The sequence below is a fragment of the Microtus oregoni genome, unplaced genomic scaffold (assembly GCF_018167655.1).
Source record: "Microtus oregoni isolate MIOR12 unplaced genomic scaffold, Mior012 000025F_ref0000491, whole genome shotgun sequence".
NCBI classification, from domain to species: Eukaryota; Metazoa; Chordata; class Mammalia; order Rodentia; family Cricetidae; genus Microtus; species Microtus oregoni.
The window spans coordinates 20,462,568-20,478,907 of record NW_024543084.1 but is presented as its reverse complement, the minus strand read 5'-3'; the positions used below and the strand labels follow the sequence as shown (position 1 = coordinate 20,478,907).

At 47.2% G+C, this 16,340-nt stretch overlaps 1 protein-coding gene across 1 annotated transcript in view; it reads right to left on the bottom strand.

Annotated features, from left to right (window-relative positions):
* Morn5 (MORN repeat containing 5) overlaps positions 1 to 16,283 on the bottom strand; it is a 31,522-nt gene extending 15,239 nt beyond the window's left edge. Inside the window, exons 1-4 of the mRNA XM_041674962.1 lie at positions 16,237 to 16,283; positions 12,550 to 12,697; positions 10,447 to 10,558; positions 8,303 to 8,434 (exon numbers count right to left, since the gene is read on the bottom strand). Coding sequence (XP_041530896.1) covers positions 8,303 to 8,434; positions 10,447 to 10,558; positions 12,550 to 12,697; positions 16,237 to 16,283 — 439 coding nt within the window. The remainder of the gene's footprint in view (positions 1 to 8,302; positions 8,435 to 10,446; positions 10,559 to 12,549; positions 12,698 to 16,236) is intronic.
* Between the last annotated feature and the right edge of the window lie 57 nt (positions 16,284 to 16,340).

Genomic DNA, 16,340 nt, shown 5'->3' with positions numbered 1-16,340 from the left:
TGCTGGTCTCAGGCAGGAACTACCGTAATTACCATAAAAACAGCTTAGTTAAGGTTTAGACTGGGCAGGAAACAGGCTGTACCTTATTACCGTATTACCTGTACATGGTTCAACTTAAGTTTTTAAGAACTGCTTAACATTTTAAGAAATGCTCCTGGATAGTAAAAAAATGTTAGAGATTCACAATAAAACAGATTCAGACATAAAATACCACACTGTTGGATAAATATACGTAGGCTTGAGAGAGAGAAGAAAAAGAATATAGAGAATAAAGTTAATGGTTTAAAAAAAAAAGGTAAAGTCTTTAAAGAGACAGAGTACAGATAGTTAAGAGATTAAAAAAATAAAGAAAAATAAGCCACGTAAAAATGGAAAATTCACAGAGAGTCTGGATTATGTACATTGTACTTTCTTTAAAATTTTTGACTGTGAAGGAGCTAAGTACAGAGAGACATTTCATTACATGGGCTGCCAAGCTAAACCAGGATGGATATAAGGGTATTACGATTTCAAAATTTGGGTCTAAGGATATGATGCTTTGGAAAGGGTCTTCTTTTGTTTTCACAGAGGACCAGACCCTGTGGATTGCATCTATCCCGATATGGTATGATAGACCACGACCTCCTGAAAAGTTCCTGTGAACACCCTCAAGAAATTACTTCACTCAACTGCCAACTGAGATAAACCTGGCACACAGGTTACACCCTAAATGATCTGATTAACAGCGCCCCCATTCAGCAGGAAGCAGTTTGGAGAGAAAAAACTGCGCCCATGTTCCCAAAATATTGTTTGTAAATGTTCTTTTACATTTAAAGGGGGAAATGATATAGGTATGAGTAATTTGCATTGGTGTGGATTTTACAGTCAATTTTGTTATATGTATATGTATTTCTGATCTTGATTAAGGTATTGTGATTGTGTAGTTCATTTAAAAATGTAATGTATAATTAAGAAATATAGGTTAATGGTTAATCATCAATAATAGTCAATCTTGTAGTCATGTTAGTTAGATTTTCTAGATATATAGAGATACATTTCAGTTAGATAGACATTCTTCATATCTTTAAAAGACTGCAGAATATGGCATTTAATGTTTTAATAACTTAGGACTTTTCATGACAATGAGACATATCTGCTCCTGGTGGCACCAATCTACTTCGAGAGGAAGATGGGCATCGAAGAGGATCCTTATGGAGTTGGATAGCCATTTGGGCAAGAAACTGCTCTTGCCTGGACTGTTGCATAAAATGGACACAGAGAACCCGCAGAGAGAGGACTGCTGAACTTGCCTAAAGGTGAGACGGTCTTTTGGGGTTCATGACTCATGAAAGAATCTGCGAGACATTCTGCAGGACACAGCAGATAGTGACTGAACTGTCTTTGAAATTTCCTGCTTCATGGAAATGTCTGCTGGATACTATGGGCCTGAAGGCTGAAGATGGATGCCCCAACCATACAAAAGAACTTTGGGTGACTGTCCAGGCAGCAAGATGTCTCTGTCATTTCTAGAGTTTTCTTATTTCTTGTTTACTTAGGTAGTATTATATCCTTCTGGAGTCTTTTATGGAGTTGAAGAATGAATAGATAGTTATAGTTTTCCTTAGTTATGATAAAAGATAAAATAGATATAAATATTGTAACTGTAATTCTTGCTTGATAACTGTTTTGCTATATGTAATTTTACTATGTTAAAGTTAAAGCCTTTCTTTTTTGTTTAAACAGAAAAAGGGGAAATGATGTGGGAGTGATTTCTTATTAATAAAGAAACTGCCTAGACCCATTTAATAGGCCAACCCTTAGGTAGGCGGAGTAAACAGAACGGAATGCTGGGAGAAAGAAGCTGAGTCAGGGAGTCGCCATGATTCTCCCACTCCAGACAGACGCAGGTTAAGATCATTCCTGGTAAGCCAGCTCTTGGGCTACACAGATTAATAGAAATGGGTTAGATCAATATGTAAAAGCTAGCCAATAAGAAACTGAAACTAATGGGTCAGGCAGTGTTTAAAAGAATACAGTTTCTGTATAATTATTTCGGGTAAAGCTAGCCATGCGGGCGGCCGCATGCCAGGGACGCAGCCCTGCCGCTTGTAACACAACACTAGTTACTGTTCTAAGACAGGAAGCTCCGGGGAGGAGGAAAGATCACTAACGGGGAGATGGAATAGTTCTAGTGCCTCCAGCCTGCCTGCCACTCTGAGACCTGACATTCTCATCTCAGGACATCTCCTGCCTCCGTTCCAGATGCCAGCATGTACATATGGAGGCGTTCATGAGGCTTGAGGCAGCACATGAGCAGAAGCTGTGAGGCGGACAGAAATGGCTAATGCGGCTAGCTATACAGCAGGGACCCGAGTACTGTGCACTCACCTAGCAGCTAAGCCCAAGCTCAAACATTAGACCAAGAAACACAAACCCTGCAGATCAGATATGGCCTGAGTCCCCACATTATGACCCTATGTTGGCCAGTGAAATGATTTGAAACCTTGGCACCATGTAGAAATATAACGGATTGCTTTCATTCAAAATAGCAAGTTGTCTATTATGCGTGAGAACTGAACTTTGAATCTCAGAAGGAGAACACGTGAGATGTGAGAGGAGGGGCGCTACCTGCCTGCCTTTTCTTTTACAAAGACGTGATCAGCTCTGGGACCTGTGAGATGCCAGGAATGGTGATGACAGACATAGTCACCCAGTCCATGACCTCTTGAGCTCCCAGTGTCACAGGCTAAGCACTGCTGGGAAGCCTGTGTGACCTTAGAGGAGAGGGAGGCAGGCGGAGCCAGCAAAGGCCACCTCTGGCAGTCCTTGGAGAGAGCTGTGAAGTCAGCATAGTGCTGAGCAGCCAGCACCTACCAAAGAGCAGACTAGAAAACACTGAGCATTGCGTGTGTGCAGTAGGCATATGCACATGGGCTGTGTCACGTGTGCGGTCATCGGGAGGAAACACTCCTGAAGTGCCTCAGGGCCCGTGCCTTCCCTGCTGCTGTGACAAAAGCAATTTGAGGTAGGAAGACTCCACAGGGCCCACAGTCTGGGTTATAGTCCAGGCGAAGTCAGGAGGCAAGAGCCCGGGAGAGTTGGGCGCACCCACCATGGTGCTCAGCCTGCTGGCTCCACTCTTACATAGCCTTGCCCAGGGAATGGTGCCACCCACAGGAGAAAGGTCAGCTCATCTCAAACAGGTATTAATGTAACTCCTCACAGACACGTCCCCAGCGACACTCTCCTCCCAGGGGACTCAATTTTGCCAAGTTGATAATGAAAACTAACTGACATAGCCTAAAGCCAAACTCAGTAGAGCCCAGGTCGCCCGCTCATATCCTGGAATGCTGGAGGTTTGCAAACCTTTTTAGTGAGTAGAAGGGTGGATTTAAATTATCACTAAAAGCCTAGCACAGCTTGCATGCCTGTGATGCTAGCTACTTGGAAGGCTGAAGCAAGAGATGTGCTTGAGCCCAGGAGTTCAAGGCCAGCCTGAGCAACATAGCAAGGCTTTTCCTCAAAAGAAGTTAATTTCACAGTAACTGAGTGCGGTGGGTGCCACAGTCCCCAGCTAGGAAAGGCATCTCTTAGGCTGGAGAGATGGCTCAGCAGTGAAGAGCATCCTCATGGTGGCTTACATTCAGAGAGCTGGGGCCAGAACTGTAACCCAGGTTTTATGGGTCACCAGCCTGGGCCTACCAGGGTCCTTTCAGTTGCCCTCTCCCACCCACCATCTTACCAGAAGGATCTCCTATCTAAACTTAACTCTTTTGCCCTTTCCTTTCTGTGTAATGGGTCTTTCTAAAGTTGCTACACTTCCAGTCTGAAACATTTCCTTCCTCTAGTCCTTGTCCACCCTACCCCCACCATGCTCCTGTCACTGTGGTTCCCAGGTGGCAGACACTCTCTCCCAACTCTAACCTTTGCACATGTTGTCCCCTGCTCTTCCCAGCCCTGCTGTGTCTCTCTGCTCTTGTGTTGGTTTCAGAGGTGTTCTGTGAGACTGCCCTGGCCTACTGGCCTCCAGGGTCGGCTCTCTCCTGTGTGCTGGCCTCCAGGGTCAGCTCTCTCCGGTGTGCTGCCTCCAGGGTCGGCTGTCTCCTGTGTGCCGGCCTCCAGGGTCGGCTGTCCCTCCTGTGTGCCGGCCTCCAGGGTCGGCTGTCCCTCCTGTGTGCTGGCCTCCAGGGTCGGCTGTCTCCTGTGTGCTGGCCTCCAGGGTCGGCTGACCCTCCTGTGTGCCGGCCTCCGGGGTCGGCTCTCTCCTGTGTGCTGGCAGCAGCTCTGTACTTTAAGGATCACTTCCTCAGCAGTCCTTCCTGCTCCACTGGAGAAGATTCTGGGGCACTGCTACCACCATACCTAGCCCAGATCCAGACACATAACAAGTGTGCAAAACATTGGTGTCCACCCTCATAGAGTCCCAAAATGTTTGAGTACACGACCAAGAAAGGCTTCTCTGGAACACTCTGGTTACTCGGTCATGGCATGTTTCTATGCCTCTGTGTCTTTACATATTCTCTCTGCCTAGCATGCCCCTCCCCGACTCTCCTGCTAGTGTAATCAGTAGGTATCCATTGTTGGTTTAAACACATCTGACCAGGCTGGCCTCAAACTTGCTATGTGTGAGTACTGGTTGTCCTCTTGGTTCTCCTGCTTCCACCTCTGTGAGCCCTGTTCTCTGTATCATGTTTCCCTTTCCTTCATCTCCCACTTAGTCAAAAGTCCTGCCCATTACATTGCAAATGTGTGCTTCTGGGTCTGTCATGAACATCAGGCTGTGACTCTTCATTGGAGCAGGATGCTACTCTGGGGAAACAGGACTGGAATACAATTCAAACCTTTCAAAGCGTCAAATGAATCTCTTGCATTCTACCCTAACCATAGAAAGATTTAACAAACACATCACACTCTGGAATGTTCCAGAATAGACTTCATACTGCCCTACTTCTGCAAAATGCTCCCACTGACCCACTTCCCAACAAATTTCATAGTCAAACACATTAGAGACATGCAAGAAATATATTCCCCTGCCCCCACCCCCAGGGTAGAGGTTCATAGTTCACATTCATTTCTTCATTTATCTGGTTTACATATCCTTACTCTTTTTCAGGATTGAAATGAAGGCTTCGTGTATACTAGACAAATGCTGTCTACCTTGAGATACACCCGGCCCTGCTTCATACCTATTTAATGAGCACCACTGTATGCTAGCCCTGTGTTCAGTGCCAAGGCATGCCTGCTGCACTGGCTCAGGGGCTTTAGGAAGAATGTTTGCCCTGAAGCTTCAACTTCACTGGCTTACAGATCTCAGTTCTCAAGGGGGTGGTCCTGTCAGGTGATGCAGCATGGCTCCAATGAGCTTTGCTATGGAATGATCTTTTTGTACACTGTGAAGATGTGTCACTCTGGTTGGTTTAATACAGAGTTGAATGACCAATAGCTAGGCAGGACTTTTAGGCACAGAGGATACTGGGAAGAAGAAAGACAGAGTCATGGAGAAAGCATGACATGTAGGTGACGAGGTAAAAGTCATGAGCTACGTGGCAGCACATAGATGCACAGAAATGGGTTAAGTTAAGTTGTAAGAGCTGGTTAGAAGAAAGCCTGAGCTATTGGCTGAGTTTACACAATTAATAAGTCTCTGTGTAGTTATTTGGGAGCTGGCTGACAGGACAGAAAAAGACTCACAACAGAGTTTAGCATGGAGGAGAGCACTAGACAGGCTGGAGTCACTGGTTACAGGTTAACTGGGTTGCTGTTATACAGTTGGACAAAGGAACCACTACATAGAACCCAGGGGTTCTCCACACTCCTTAACACTTCCACTGCTGATAGAAATGTAACAAAAATAGAATCAACCAACTGAATCTGGACTTTTTGACAGGTCTTGTCAGGATTCAGACCCTTTGAAATGACAGTTTAGGTAACGCTGCCAGATTAAACAAACAAACAAACAAACAAACAAACACAAAAGTGAGACCAGAGGAAATATAAAGCTGGAGGCTAACAGGACCTGGTGTGAAGTGGAAGAAAGATCTCATAAATGTTATGTTCAGCTTCATGGTCAGTCAAAGATGTGGTGATGGCAGTCTTGCCCGTGCTTCTGCCTGTAGTCTTCTGCTCCCACAGCACTGGTCTTCCTTGTGCTCCCCTATATATGCCTTCACCTCCCCCAAATTGTTTCATACAAGGATTATTGACAGTGGCTGGCTGGTTATAGGTTCTTTAAGCAGGACTGATTAGAAATTAATATTAGTTGATTATGGGTCTAGGGTCTTTGAGCGTCTATCTCCCCATGTGACGAAAAGGTGCCAGTATCTTTGTATTTCTAGAAAGGACCGTTCAGCTTGTTGACAGTATGTGGTAGCCTCGTGTTCCACACCAACTGGGGCACAGAGGACACACCTTTATCAGGAAGTTTTAACATCTGTAGAAGAGCTCACCTGCTTAGGAGCATTGTGACAGAAGACTGGGTTGTGGAGGTACATTCACGCTCTGCTCTGTGCAGGTTGGGGGCGTATGACATGGAGGTACATTCACGCTCTGCTCTGTGTAGTGGGGGCAGGCACGGCAGCAGGGCACGTTTGCACTTTGCCAGCCAGTTCTCTGGTTCCTTTCTGTTTTGTTTGCTGTTCATGCTAATGTTTCTTAGAAGTGGCATTTCCCGCCCAATGTCATTTTTTTTCTACACTTTCAGAAACAGCATCATTGCACTCCTCACAGACTCCAATGGGCAGTGCCCGCTTGGAGCTCAGCTGCAGCCTGACAATGCCCTCTTCTCAGAGTTCCTTAGTACCTCCACTCACTTCCTGTGACCCCCACTGTTGCCCTTTGCCCTAGGCCCAGAGGTGGGGCTGCTCCATGTGTGACTTTCTCTGTTGTCTCCATGTTCTATTGGTGCTTTCTTGGTGCTAGCCTTTTAGCCAAGCTCCCGACAGCTACTTCTTCCTATTTTTTTGACAAGTCCTGAATGCAAGTGGAGGTGAGAGTTCCTTTCACATAGACCCTGTGACCATTAAGCAAATGTCGACAGAAATAGGCATTTACAGCTTAAATAAACGTGAGAGGGACACTAGCCTTCGATAGGCCCCTGGGGAAGTCACGCTGTGTAGCACTGGCTCACTTGGGCCTGAGGCACAGTGTCCCCACAAGAAGCGGAGTCGCTGGGCCCTGGATCTCAGCATTCCGTACGCTCTTTTCAAAGTGGTTCTGGATTCCAGCCTTGGGATCAGCAGATGTTTCCCTGGCTCTCATGCCAGCCCTATTGGCAACATTCTGCATCCCCACTGACTGAGTGATGTCCCTGTGGGAAGGGGATGCTGTTCACTGCCGTGGAGCCATTCTGTTCTACTAGATATTTCCTCACACAGAGAGCTTCTCCACAGACTGCAAATCCCTTAAAGTATATACACCCCTCCTTCTCTCTCTCTCTCTCTCTCTCTCTCTCTCTCTCTCTCTCTGTGTGTGTGTGTGTGTGTGCGCGCGCGCACACGCGTGCATGTCTACAGATGTTTGCACGTCTTTGAGAAGGACATAGCTATCAGTACTGTAGTGGGACTATGACCCCAGGAAGACAAATGTGACCCCATGAATTATAGGAAACACTCATATTTTTATTTGTACATTGCCTCCTGAGAGTTAGGTCACTGTGAAGTCTTATCAGCCTTGGGGTCTCTCACTAAAATGAAGTTCTGTATGCACCAGCTAGCCGAGGGGCCAGCCAGCCAGCTTTCCTGGACTACACGGAGTCACTGCTCTTTGGCCATGCCTGTGCTTTCCCACTGACTGACGAGCTCCTTCCCACGTCCAGGGTCAATTCCTAGGTGCCGACTGAGATGCCATGTTCTTCTCAAAACCTCTGGTACCTTGGTTCTGGACTAGGGACCCTAAACTACTCCTTCATGGTGCCCCCACCTTTCCACTTCTAGGGCCATGTCTTCCTTCTGATGGCCTGCTCCATGATGCAATCAGTTATCTGTCGTTTCTCTACTGCCTATGGGAGCATCAGCTCCAGCAGGAAGGGGCTGGGATGTAGCTTCTCTCTGCTATACCCAGTGCCAAGCATGGCATCTAGAACACAGCAGGAGTCTACTAATGCTAATGAAGGGATGCTTACAGAAAGAAGAGCCTTACTCTTTCAGCACACACTTCCGTGCTCTCACTCTGGCCGTACACAGACCTGCCAGCTTTGAGGTCAAGGGGACATCCAGATGACCATATTCATCTCTTTCTTAATGTATTCACACACATGCATGCACATGTGTGCTGTTATCCCTGCAGGTGAAGAGAAAGCATGTCCGCAGTGTCAGCATACACCTACCTGCATTTCTCAGAAAGCGATTACGGTAATCCTTGATGACTCTGGTCCTGGGGTTGTAGAAGCCATCGCCACAGTCATAGCAGCCAGTGGGGATTTTTCTAGGTGGGTCCATGTTGGTGAGCTGAGAGATACCTTAAGGAGGTACAAAGGACAGGTAGTATATCACCAAGGTCATGTGCACCCCCAGCTGTTGTTCATGTGGCCGTGGGACCAAAGGCTACTTTTGCAGGGCCAGGAGCAAAGTCATCAGGAACAGGGCCCAGGGAGCATTTGAAAACGGGGCAGTGAGCAGGGCCTTGGGAGCTGGACCCTTTGTCTTCTCTGATATCATCCTCATCCATTTCCTGGGCCACCATGATAAAGTTCTGAAGTCAAAGAAACCCAGGGGTGAGTCAGAGATGGCCAGGAGAGTAGATTCAAGAGGGCTAGCCAGTGTGTGGACAGAAGCCACAGGTGTGAACCCTTGGTCGCACTCAGGACAGAAGCCACAGGTGTGAGCCCTTGGTCACACGCAGGACAGAGGCCATAGGTATGAACCCTTGACCACATTCAGGACAGAGGCCATGGGTGTGAACCCTTGACCACACGCAGGACAGAGGCCATGGGTGTGAACCCTTGACCACATTCAGGACAGAGGCCATGGGTGTGAACCCTTGACCACACGCAGGACAGAGGCCATGGGTGTGAACCCTTGACCACACGCAGGACAGAGGCCATGGGTGTGAACCCCTGGCCACACTCCAGGAAACCTAAGAACAGAATCCAGAAAGGGAGGTCACCAGGAAAGGGCAAACAGAGGTCTGCACCTGGACTTTCTCCGAAATAGCCACAGTGGTACTGTAGGCAGAGTATGCTTGTTTGTTCCAGCCCCCCAGACCCAAAATAGTCACACAGACACTGTATTCATTACAACACTGCTTGGCCAATCACTTAAGCACATTGCTAGCTAGCTCTTATGTCTTAAATTAACCCATTTCTATTATTTTGTATTTTACCACGAGGCTCATGGTTTACTAGTAAGGTTTGTGGGCATTTATCTCCTTCAGCAGCTACATGGCATCTCTCTGACTCTGTCTTCTTATTCCCAGCATTCAGTTTAGTTTTCCTGCCTAGCTCTATCCTGCCCTGACACAGGCCAAAGCAGCTTTATTCATTAACCAATGGTTCGCAGCATACAGAGGGGAATCCCACATCAGTGGTTCCATTCATTGTTTCTTGTGTACTAGATATTTGGCTCCTCCTGTCTCAGGTAATCCTCAGAGGGAACTCACATCCGAGGCTGAGTAACAGGCCCAGTGCAAGGTAGCTAGGAAGCTGCCAGGCTCTGGGCCCTGGGTGCTAAGTGACACATGAGGGAAGGAGTGGGTCTGAGTCTGATCCCTAAGTCAGGGGCACTTCCCCAGGAAGGAAGGGGCATACAGACATTTTAAGTCTTGGAATGCCATGACTGGAGTAAAGAGAGATGCTGGAATGTTCTTTTTAATATTAAGTCCTGAATTTCCCTTTCTCTGAGCAGAGAGTTGAATGCCGTGCTTGCATATCTGCATCACACAAAAGCAATGCTTGAATGTTGTCTAATTATACACTTGCCCCGGACCAAAATACATGTGTATTGGCAATGATTGCTGAACGCCTCAGTCGAGTTGCCATCTTAGAGATGCTCTCGATTTTCTCCCCCATGAGGCAGGGCAGGGAGGAGTGACCAGAAGGGGCACCCTAAACAGCCTAAGAGAAGACAGGGACTGGAGGGACCCAGCCTACAGAGCACATGTCCCGTTGGCCTGTGTCCCCCTTTCCCACCCTCTTGTGTTGTAATGCTTACATATTTTTAGCATGACAGCTGTTGCGTGCCATTCACCTGACATGCATGCAAAGCATCATTCCAGGTACAAATTTTCTTATTGGCAATGGACTTGTAAGGCAGAAAACACTGCTTCCCTGACTTGGATGGGGAAAGCTGAGGCACAGAGAAGTGGGGTTCCTTGGTCTCCTCCCCTTGGCCAGCCCAGGGGCCTGAGATGTGAGTACTGGGTCCTGTGGCTCTCCTGGGCCTGCTGCATCCATCTTCCCCTCAGGAAGGTTCAGTGGGGACCAGACATTCATTTCAGGTGCCTTCAACCTCCCTCTCGCTGTGGGTGTGCTACCTGAGGGCTTCAGGCCGTAGCAGATCTCGGTGTGGAATCTCCGGTCATAACTGTCGCAGTAGTGCCAATGTCTGTCCTCATACTGCAGCCCATCAGCAAAGGTGTACCTTCCCTGGAAGGAACCAGAGGAGACCAAAGCCTTGTTACCAAGGAAACAGTTGGCTTTTCACTGCCTCAGGAATGAAGTGACAGCTGTCACAATGGCCATGGTTGTGAAGATTAGGGGAGACAGAGGTACTGCATCCAGCCTATGTATGATGCAGAAATCATGGAGACTGCATGGAGCTGGGCAGGTGGCCTAGGCTCTGACCAGGTTCCTCATTGATAGGATTAGGATGACAGTATCCCTCTAACAGGGGTGGCTGGGAATTTGGTGAGATAGGTATGTGCCAAGCTTATCTGGGAGGTGTGTGTGTTTTCCAAAGAGATTTGCATTTGAGTTGACAGACCGAGTACAGAGATCACCCTCGCCCATACAGATGAGCACTGTTAAAGACCTGATCAGAAGATGGGGCAGAGGAAGGACCACTTGCTCTCAGCTGTCCTGGGATGCCCATTTCATCTTGGCCTTGGACATCAGCACACCTGGCCTCTGCCTCTCAAGAGTCTCTGATTTCAGTTTGGACAAGAACTCCAGCTCTGGCTTTCTCTGAGCCTCCAGCTTTCAGAGGATACACTGTGGCCCGGCTTCCATTATCTCATGAGCCAGACTCTGTCTGTCTGCCGTGCCCTCCTGATCACCCTCCTCCGAGTGCTCTAATACCCACAAAGGAACACTTGCACATGCTGTTTTTCCTTTTATTATTATTGTAGCTGGAAAAGCCAGAGCCAGGAGCCACAGCCTCCTGCCCAGATGTGTGCATTCTGTTCTTGCTGCTTCAGAGCTAAAGGAAACCTCAGGATGTAAAGAGCACATCAGCCTAGGCCTCAGGAAACATGGGTGGAAATTCCCACAATACTGTTTGTTCACTGTGTGACCTTGGGTAAGTCACATCCCCTTCCTGAGGCTTAGAGTCTCCAAGCTATAAAAGAAGAAGCATTTCTTAACCTTTATTTAGGTCATGCGTCAGGCCCAGCAAACACTCAGGGAAACTCAAATGAGTGCAGGTCATTTCCCCGCAGAAAAATATAGTTCCATATTCACAGAGGCTTTTGTGTGTGCATAAATCAGGGGTCCACTGATCCCTAAGTTCTACCCATAAACCCCAAGATGAGAACCTTTGGATTAGATGATGTAGCAGGGGTGGTGCTGTGTGTCAGGAGATGGCTGAGAATGCACACTTCTCCCTCTACCTTGAGCACCATTGTGGGCGGCTAAGCTACGCTGCCGTCCCACCCTACCCCCAAAGCTGACCAGACCTGCTGGAACTTGTGAATGTGTTACCTTGCATAATTTTAAAAAGAGACCTCTTCTAGAACCTCTCAATGTGAGGGTCCTTACAAGAGAGAGGTAGACAGGGCCAGGGGAGAGGATGAGACGACAGGAGCAGGGGGAGAAGAAGTGACTTGGAGCTGTAAGCAGAGACTGGAGTGATACCTGGGCCTGAAACGCAGGCAGCTTCTCGAAGGTAGAAAAAAATGTGAGGAAAGAGATTCTCTCCTGGGGTTGGCCTGCTGGCCCTGTTTAGGCTTCCAGTCCCCAGAGCCATACAATGGTACATGGAGGCTGACTTAACATGGTCAGCTGAGGGGTAATCCGCCACGGCAGCAGTACATAGCCACACTGACTGTTGTTAGTTCAAGGCTGGGGAGCATAGACTGGGCAGTGGCGGTGCACACTTTAATCCCGGCCCTCGGGAGGCAAAGGCAAGCAGATCCGTGAGCTCAAGGCCAGCCTAGTCTATACAGTGAGCTCCAGGACAGCCAGGGACACGCAGAAAAACCCTGTGTTGAAAACCACACACACACACACACACACTGAGGAGCACGCATTTCAGAGATAGAGAGTCACTGGCCAGAGAGCAGACTGTAAATGGCACAGCAGGATGGAGGGAGGAGAGAATGGAAAGAGGCAACAACAGGTAGGGAGGCTAAGGGGCTACAGCAGGTGGGGGGGGGGGGCTCTTCCTGCCTGAGACCCTTCCCGAAGCCCCATCTGGTCACCTTCACCACCAATCCTTTCTCCCAGGTGGCGTCGAATCGGCTCCCACTGGGAAATAACAGGGTTCCTTCTCCATGGAACATGCCGTCCTTCATGTCCCCAACATATCTCGTCTCAGTAGGGAGGATGTACTCTGCATTGCCCTCCATCCTGTAAGGACATGGGGGGACAGTCACTCTCTCCATCCTTAGGTGTCATTCATCACGATTCTGGCAGAGTTTTTGTGGGGCTTTGTTTTCATCAAAACTGCAAAAAAAAAAAAAAAAAAAAAGTTGTTTAAGATGCGCAGCTTTTGCTCTGTCATCCTCCCTGCTGCTGCAGACTGTCCTAGAGTTGATGTTGTTCACTGCTGGCCTTGCTAGGTCCAGAGAGGGCTGTGGACTGTGTCAGAGATACACAGCAGAAACTGCAGAGACCAGCGGCTCAGGCAGCTGATTCTGAGTCCACCGTGACCAGTTCAGTCTTGCCCACTAAGCAAATCCTTGTTCTGTCAAATGTTAGCTTGGGCCAGCTACAGAAATCACTCTGCACCTTACCTTACATTTTTCATTTGTCAAATGGAAATCACTATGAGGCATGGTGGCTATTACAAAATGTAGAAGGTCTTTCTTCTTCTCTGTGTTCTCAAGTAGAATCATCTAGAACTCAACTGTGCAGCACTTTCAGGAAAATCATGACCATGAGGTCAGAGGCCCTACATTTATTTATCAACAGGGATTCACTCTCTAGCCGATGCTGACCTGGAACTCATGTAGATCAGACTGGCCTTGAAGCCATATCAATTCTCCTGCCTCAGCCTCTCAAATGCTGAGATTGTAGGTATAAGCCACTATACCGGGTTTTTCATTTTTATATTTAGATATGGTACAAGCAAATAATGAATTTTAATGTTTTGTTAAAACAGTTTTATTTATGAAGCATAATTGATATGCAAAACTATACACAAACTTAAAGTGTATAGCTTATGAGTCTTGACACATATCCTGGAAACCATCATCATAGTTAATATAATTAATATATCCCCCACCCCCAGCTGCTGCATAATCTTCTTTAATCTTTCTTATTCGTTCTTTCCATTCCTCATCCTTAAGCAAATACTCATCAATTTTCTGTGACCATGAATTCATCTTCACTTCCTATAATTTTATATAAAAATCATATACTATGTGCTCCTTTTTGGGAGGGGGGACTTCCTTCACGCAATATAATTCTTCTGAGATCTATTCATGTTACTGCTGTGTGAACCAGCATTCTCACTGTGTGTGCTCTTCCAGTGAATGGATATTCCACATTGTTTGCTCATTCACATGTTGGAGGACGTTTGGGTTGATTCCAGTTTCTGGTTATTACAGTCTCAGTTACATAAAGCTGTTGGAGCACCCACAAGTATGCCTTTGTATGAGCGTGTATTTCCATTTATCAGGCTAATACCTAGGAGTCAAATGCCTGTCTTACTTTTTTTTTTTTTTTTCAAGACAGGGTTTCTCTGTAGCTTTGGTGCCTGTCCTGGAACTAGCTCTTGTAGACCAGGCTGGCCCCGAACTCCCAGAGATCGCCTGCCTCTGCCTCCCGAGTGCTGGGATTAAAGGCGTGCGCCACCACCGCCCGGCCCCTGTCTTACTTTTTAAGAAAATGTCAAGCTCTTCCAGAGCACTTGTCCAATGTTATATTCCCACCAGCAATGGGAAGTCTACCTAAACCAAATATTAAGTATTAATTTATTTTATATAAGAAGTGATTCCAGGGGGCTGGAGAGATGGCTCAGAGGTTAAGAGCACTGACTGCTTTTCCAGAGGTCCTGAGTTCAATTCCCAGCAACCACATGGTGGCTTACAACCATCTATAATGAGACCTGGTGCCCCCTTCTGGCTTGCAAGCACACGTGGAAGGAATGCTATACACATAATATAATAAATAAATTTTAAAAAAAAAGAAGAAGTGATTCCAGGCATTTAAACTCTAAAAATAAATTGCCTCCTCTCAGACCAAGAATGAAAAGAGCCCCCTCCCCCTGCCATTATCTCCCTGTGAAAACAACATCTGTATGTATACTGTTAAGTATCCCCTTGAATCCTCTGTGAAAACAACATCTGTATGCATACTGTTAAGTATCCCTTGAATCCCCTCAGGGCGTTCACTAGCTCTGCCTCTGATGAGGAAATCGAGGCCCACCTCTAGCGGAAGGCTGGGTTCTCTCCGTGCTGTTTCTCTCATTACATGCTGGATCTAAGCAGTCACAAGGATGACTGTTGCCAAAAACCAAGATTCAGGCAGAGTACATGGCAAAACTATGAAAAGAAGACCAGCAAGTCAATGACTGTTCTCTTGTGGGTTGTGGGCAATCGAGAGGCTCCTGTCAGGTCTGTGACTACAGTAGTACCAAAAAGACCTCATTGCTCGGGATGAGCAGGGGTGGCTGATGCAGTACAGACAGGTGAAAGTGTGTAGAGTTCCGGCCTTCTGTCGGTGTCTGTCTGTCTCACTGACTTGACGTGCAGAGCACATCATAAAGATGCGTGTGGGCTTCCTGGTTTCCTTCATCTCCACTTGACAAAACTTCTGCTGTCGCAAGGCCAGGTGGGAAGACGTGATGTGGTTTAGACACAGAAATGGGTAGAAATCCTTACCCCATTGCTTCTTAGCATTGTATTCCTAAGAGTGAGTAAGCTGCTTGTTTTGCCTAAGTTCAACCATGTACGTGCGAGATCAGCCTGAACTAGATCACTGTTGTGGAAGTGTTGTACACCCAGCATCTTTACCACCTTCCGAAGGGTCAGACAAGAGACTCGAGTCCTTTACCCTCTCCCTTGCAGAGCTGATTGAAGATCTGAGTTATCACCCATATGAATTATCACCACTTTCTCTAGGAAACCATCCCTATGGCCGGCCATCGTTCCTGCAGCCTCAAACTCAAAACACCCTGCAGTTCCTCTAGCCTGTGTACACAGACCCTCCCAAATCAGGCCCTTCATCTCTCCATCTCCACAGCCCCATGGAGTGATTTACACCCCAACAACTAGCACTTATCTGTCAATATACTTCCCCCCAGCCTCAGGCTCTCCAGCTCTGAAAAATATTTCACTTTCTTCATCTGGAGCTGCTAGCCACACTGGGTCCTCGGCCTCTCCCTTGCCCACAGTGCTGACCTTGATTACTTATAACTGTGTCGGGCTTACTTGCCCTCATGTCTGCATGAGCTTTTTAAGGGCAGGGCTTATAATTGGCATTTACTGAATAGCATTTCCTATTTTTCATTTTTTTTTTTTTGAGACAGGGTTTCTCTGTGTAAGAACCCCAGCTGTCCTGGAACTAGCTCTTGTAGTCCAGGCTCCTGTTTTCCTTTTTTAAAAAGTCATTTTTAAAAAAATTTATTTTTATTTTTTAATGTGTATGAGTGTTTTGCCTACATGTTTGTATGTGCACCATGTGCGTGCCTGGTACCCACAGAGGCCAGAAGAGGAACTTTGGTTACAGATGGTCGTGAGTCACCATGTGGGTGCTGGGACACGTACACATATCACACAATAAATTGAATGAATCCCACCTATGTGGCTTATTAGACATGTGTACATGAGCATGTTAGTAGCACAAACGTTTGAAAATGCTTGGCTCAAAGTCCCGGGCAGAGAGCAAAAGGCAGCTGCCTTTCTCCAGCCCGGGAGTGGACACATGGACGAATGGAACCTTACCTCCCGTTTATGTATGACCCGATATATTTGCTCCCGGTGTACTGCATGTCAGCGGCTAGAGTCTGGTGAAACGAAACAACTTCAGCGCCCTCAGTGTTACTATA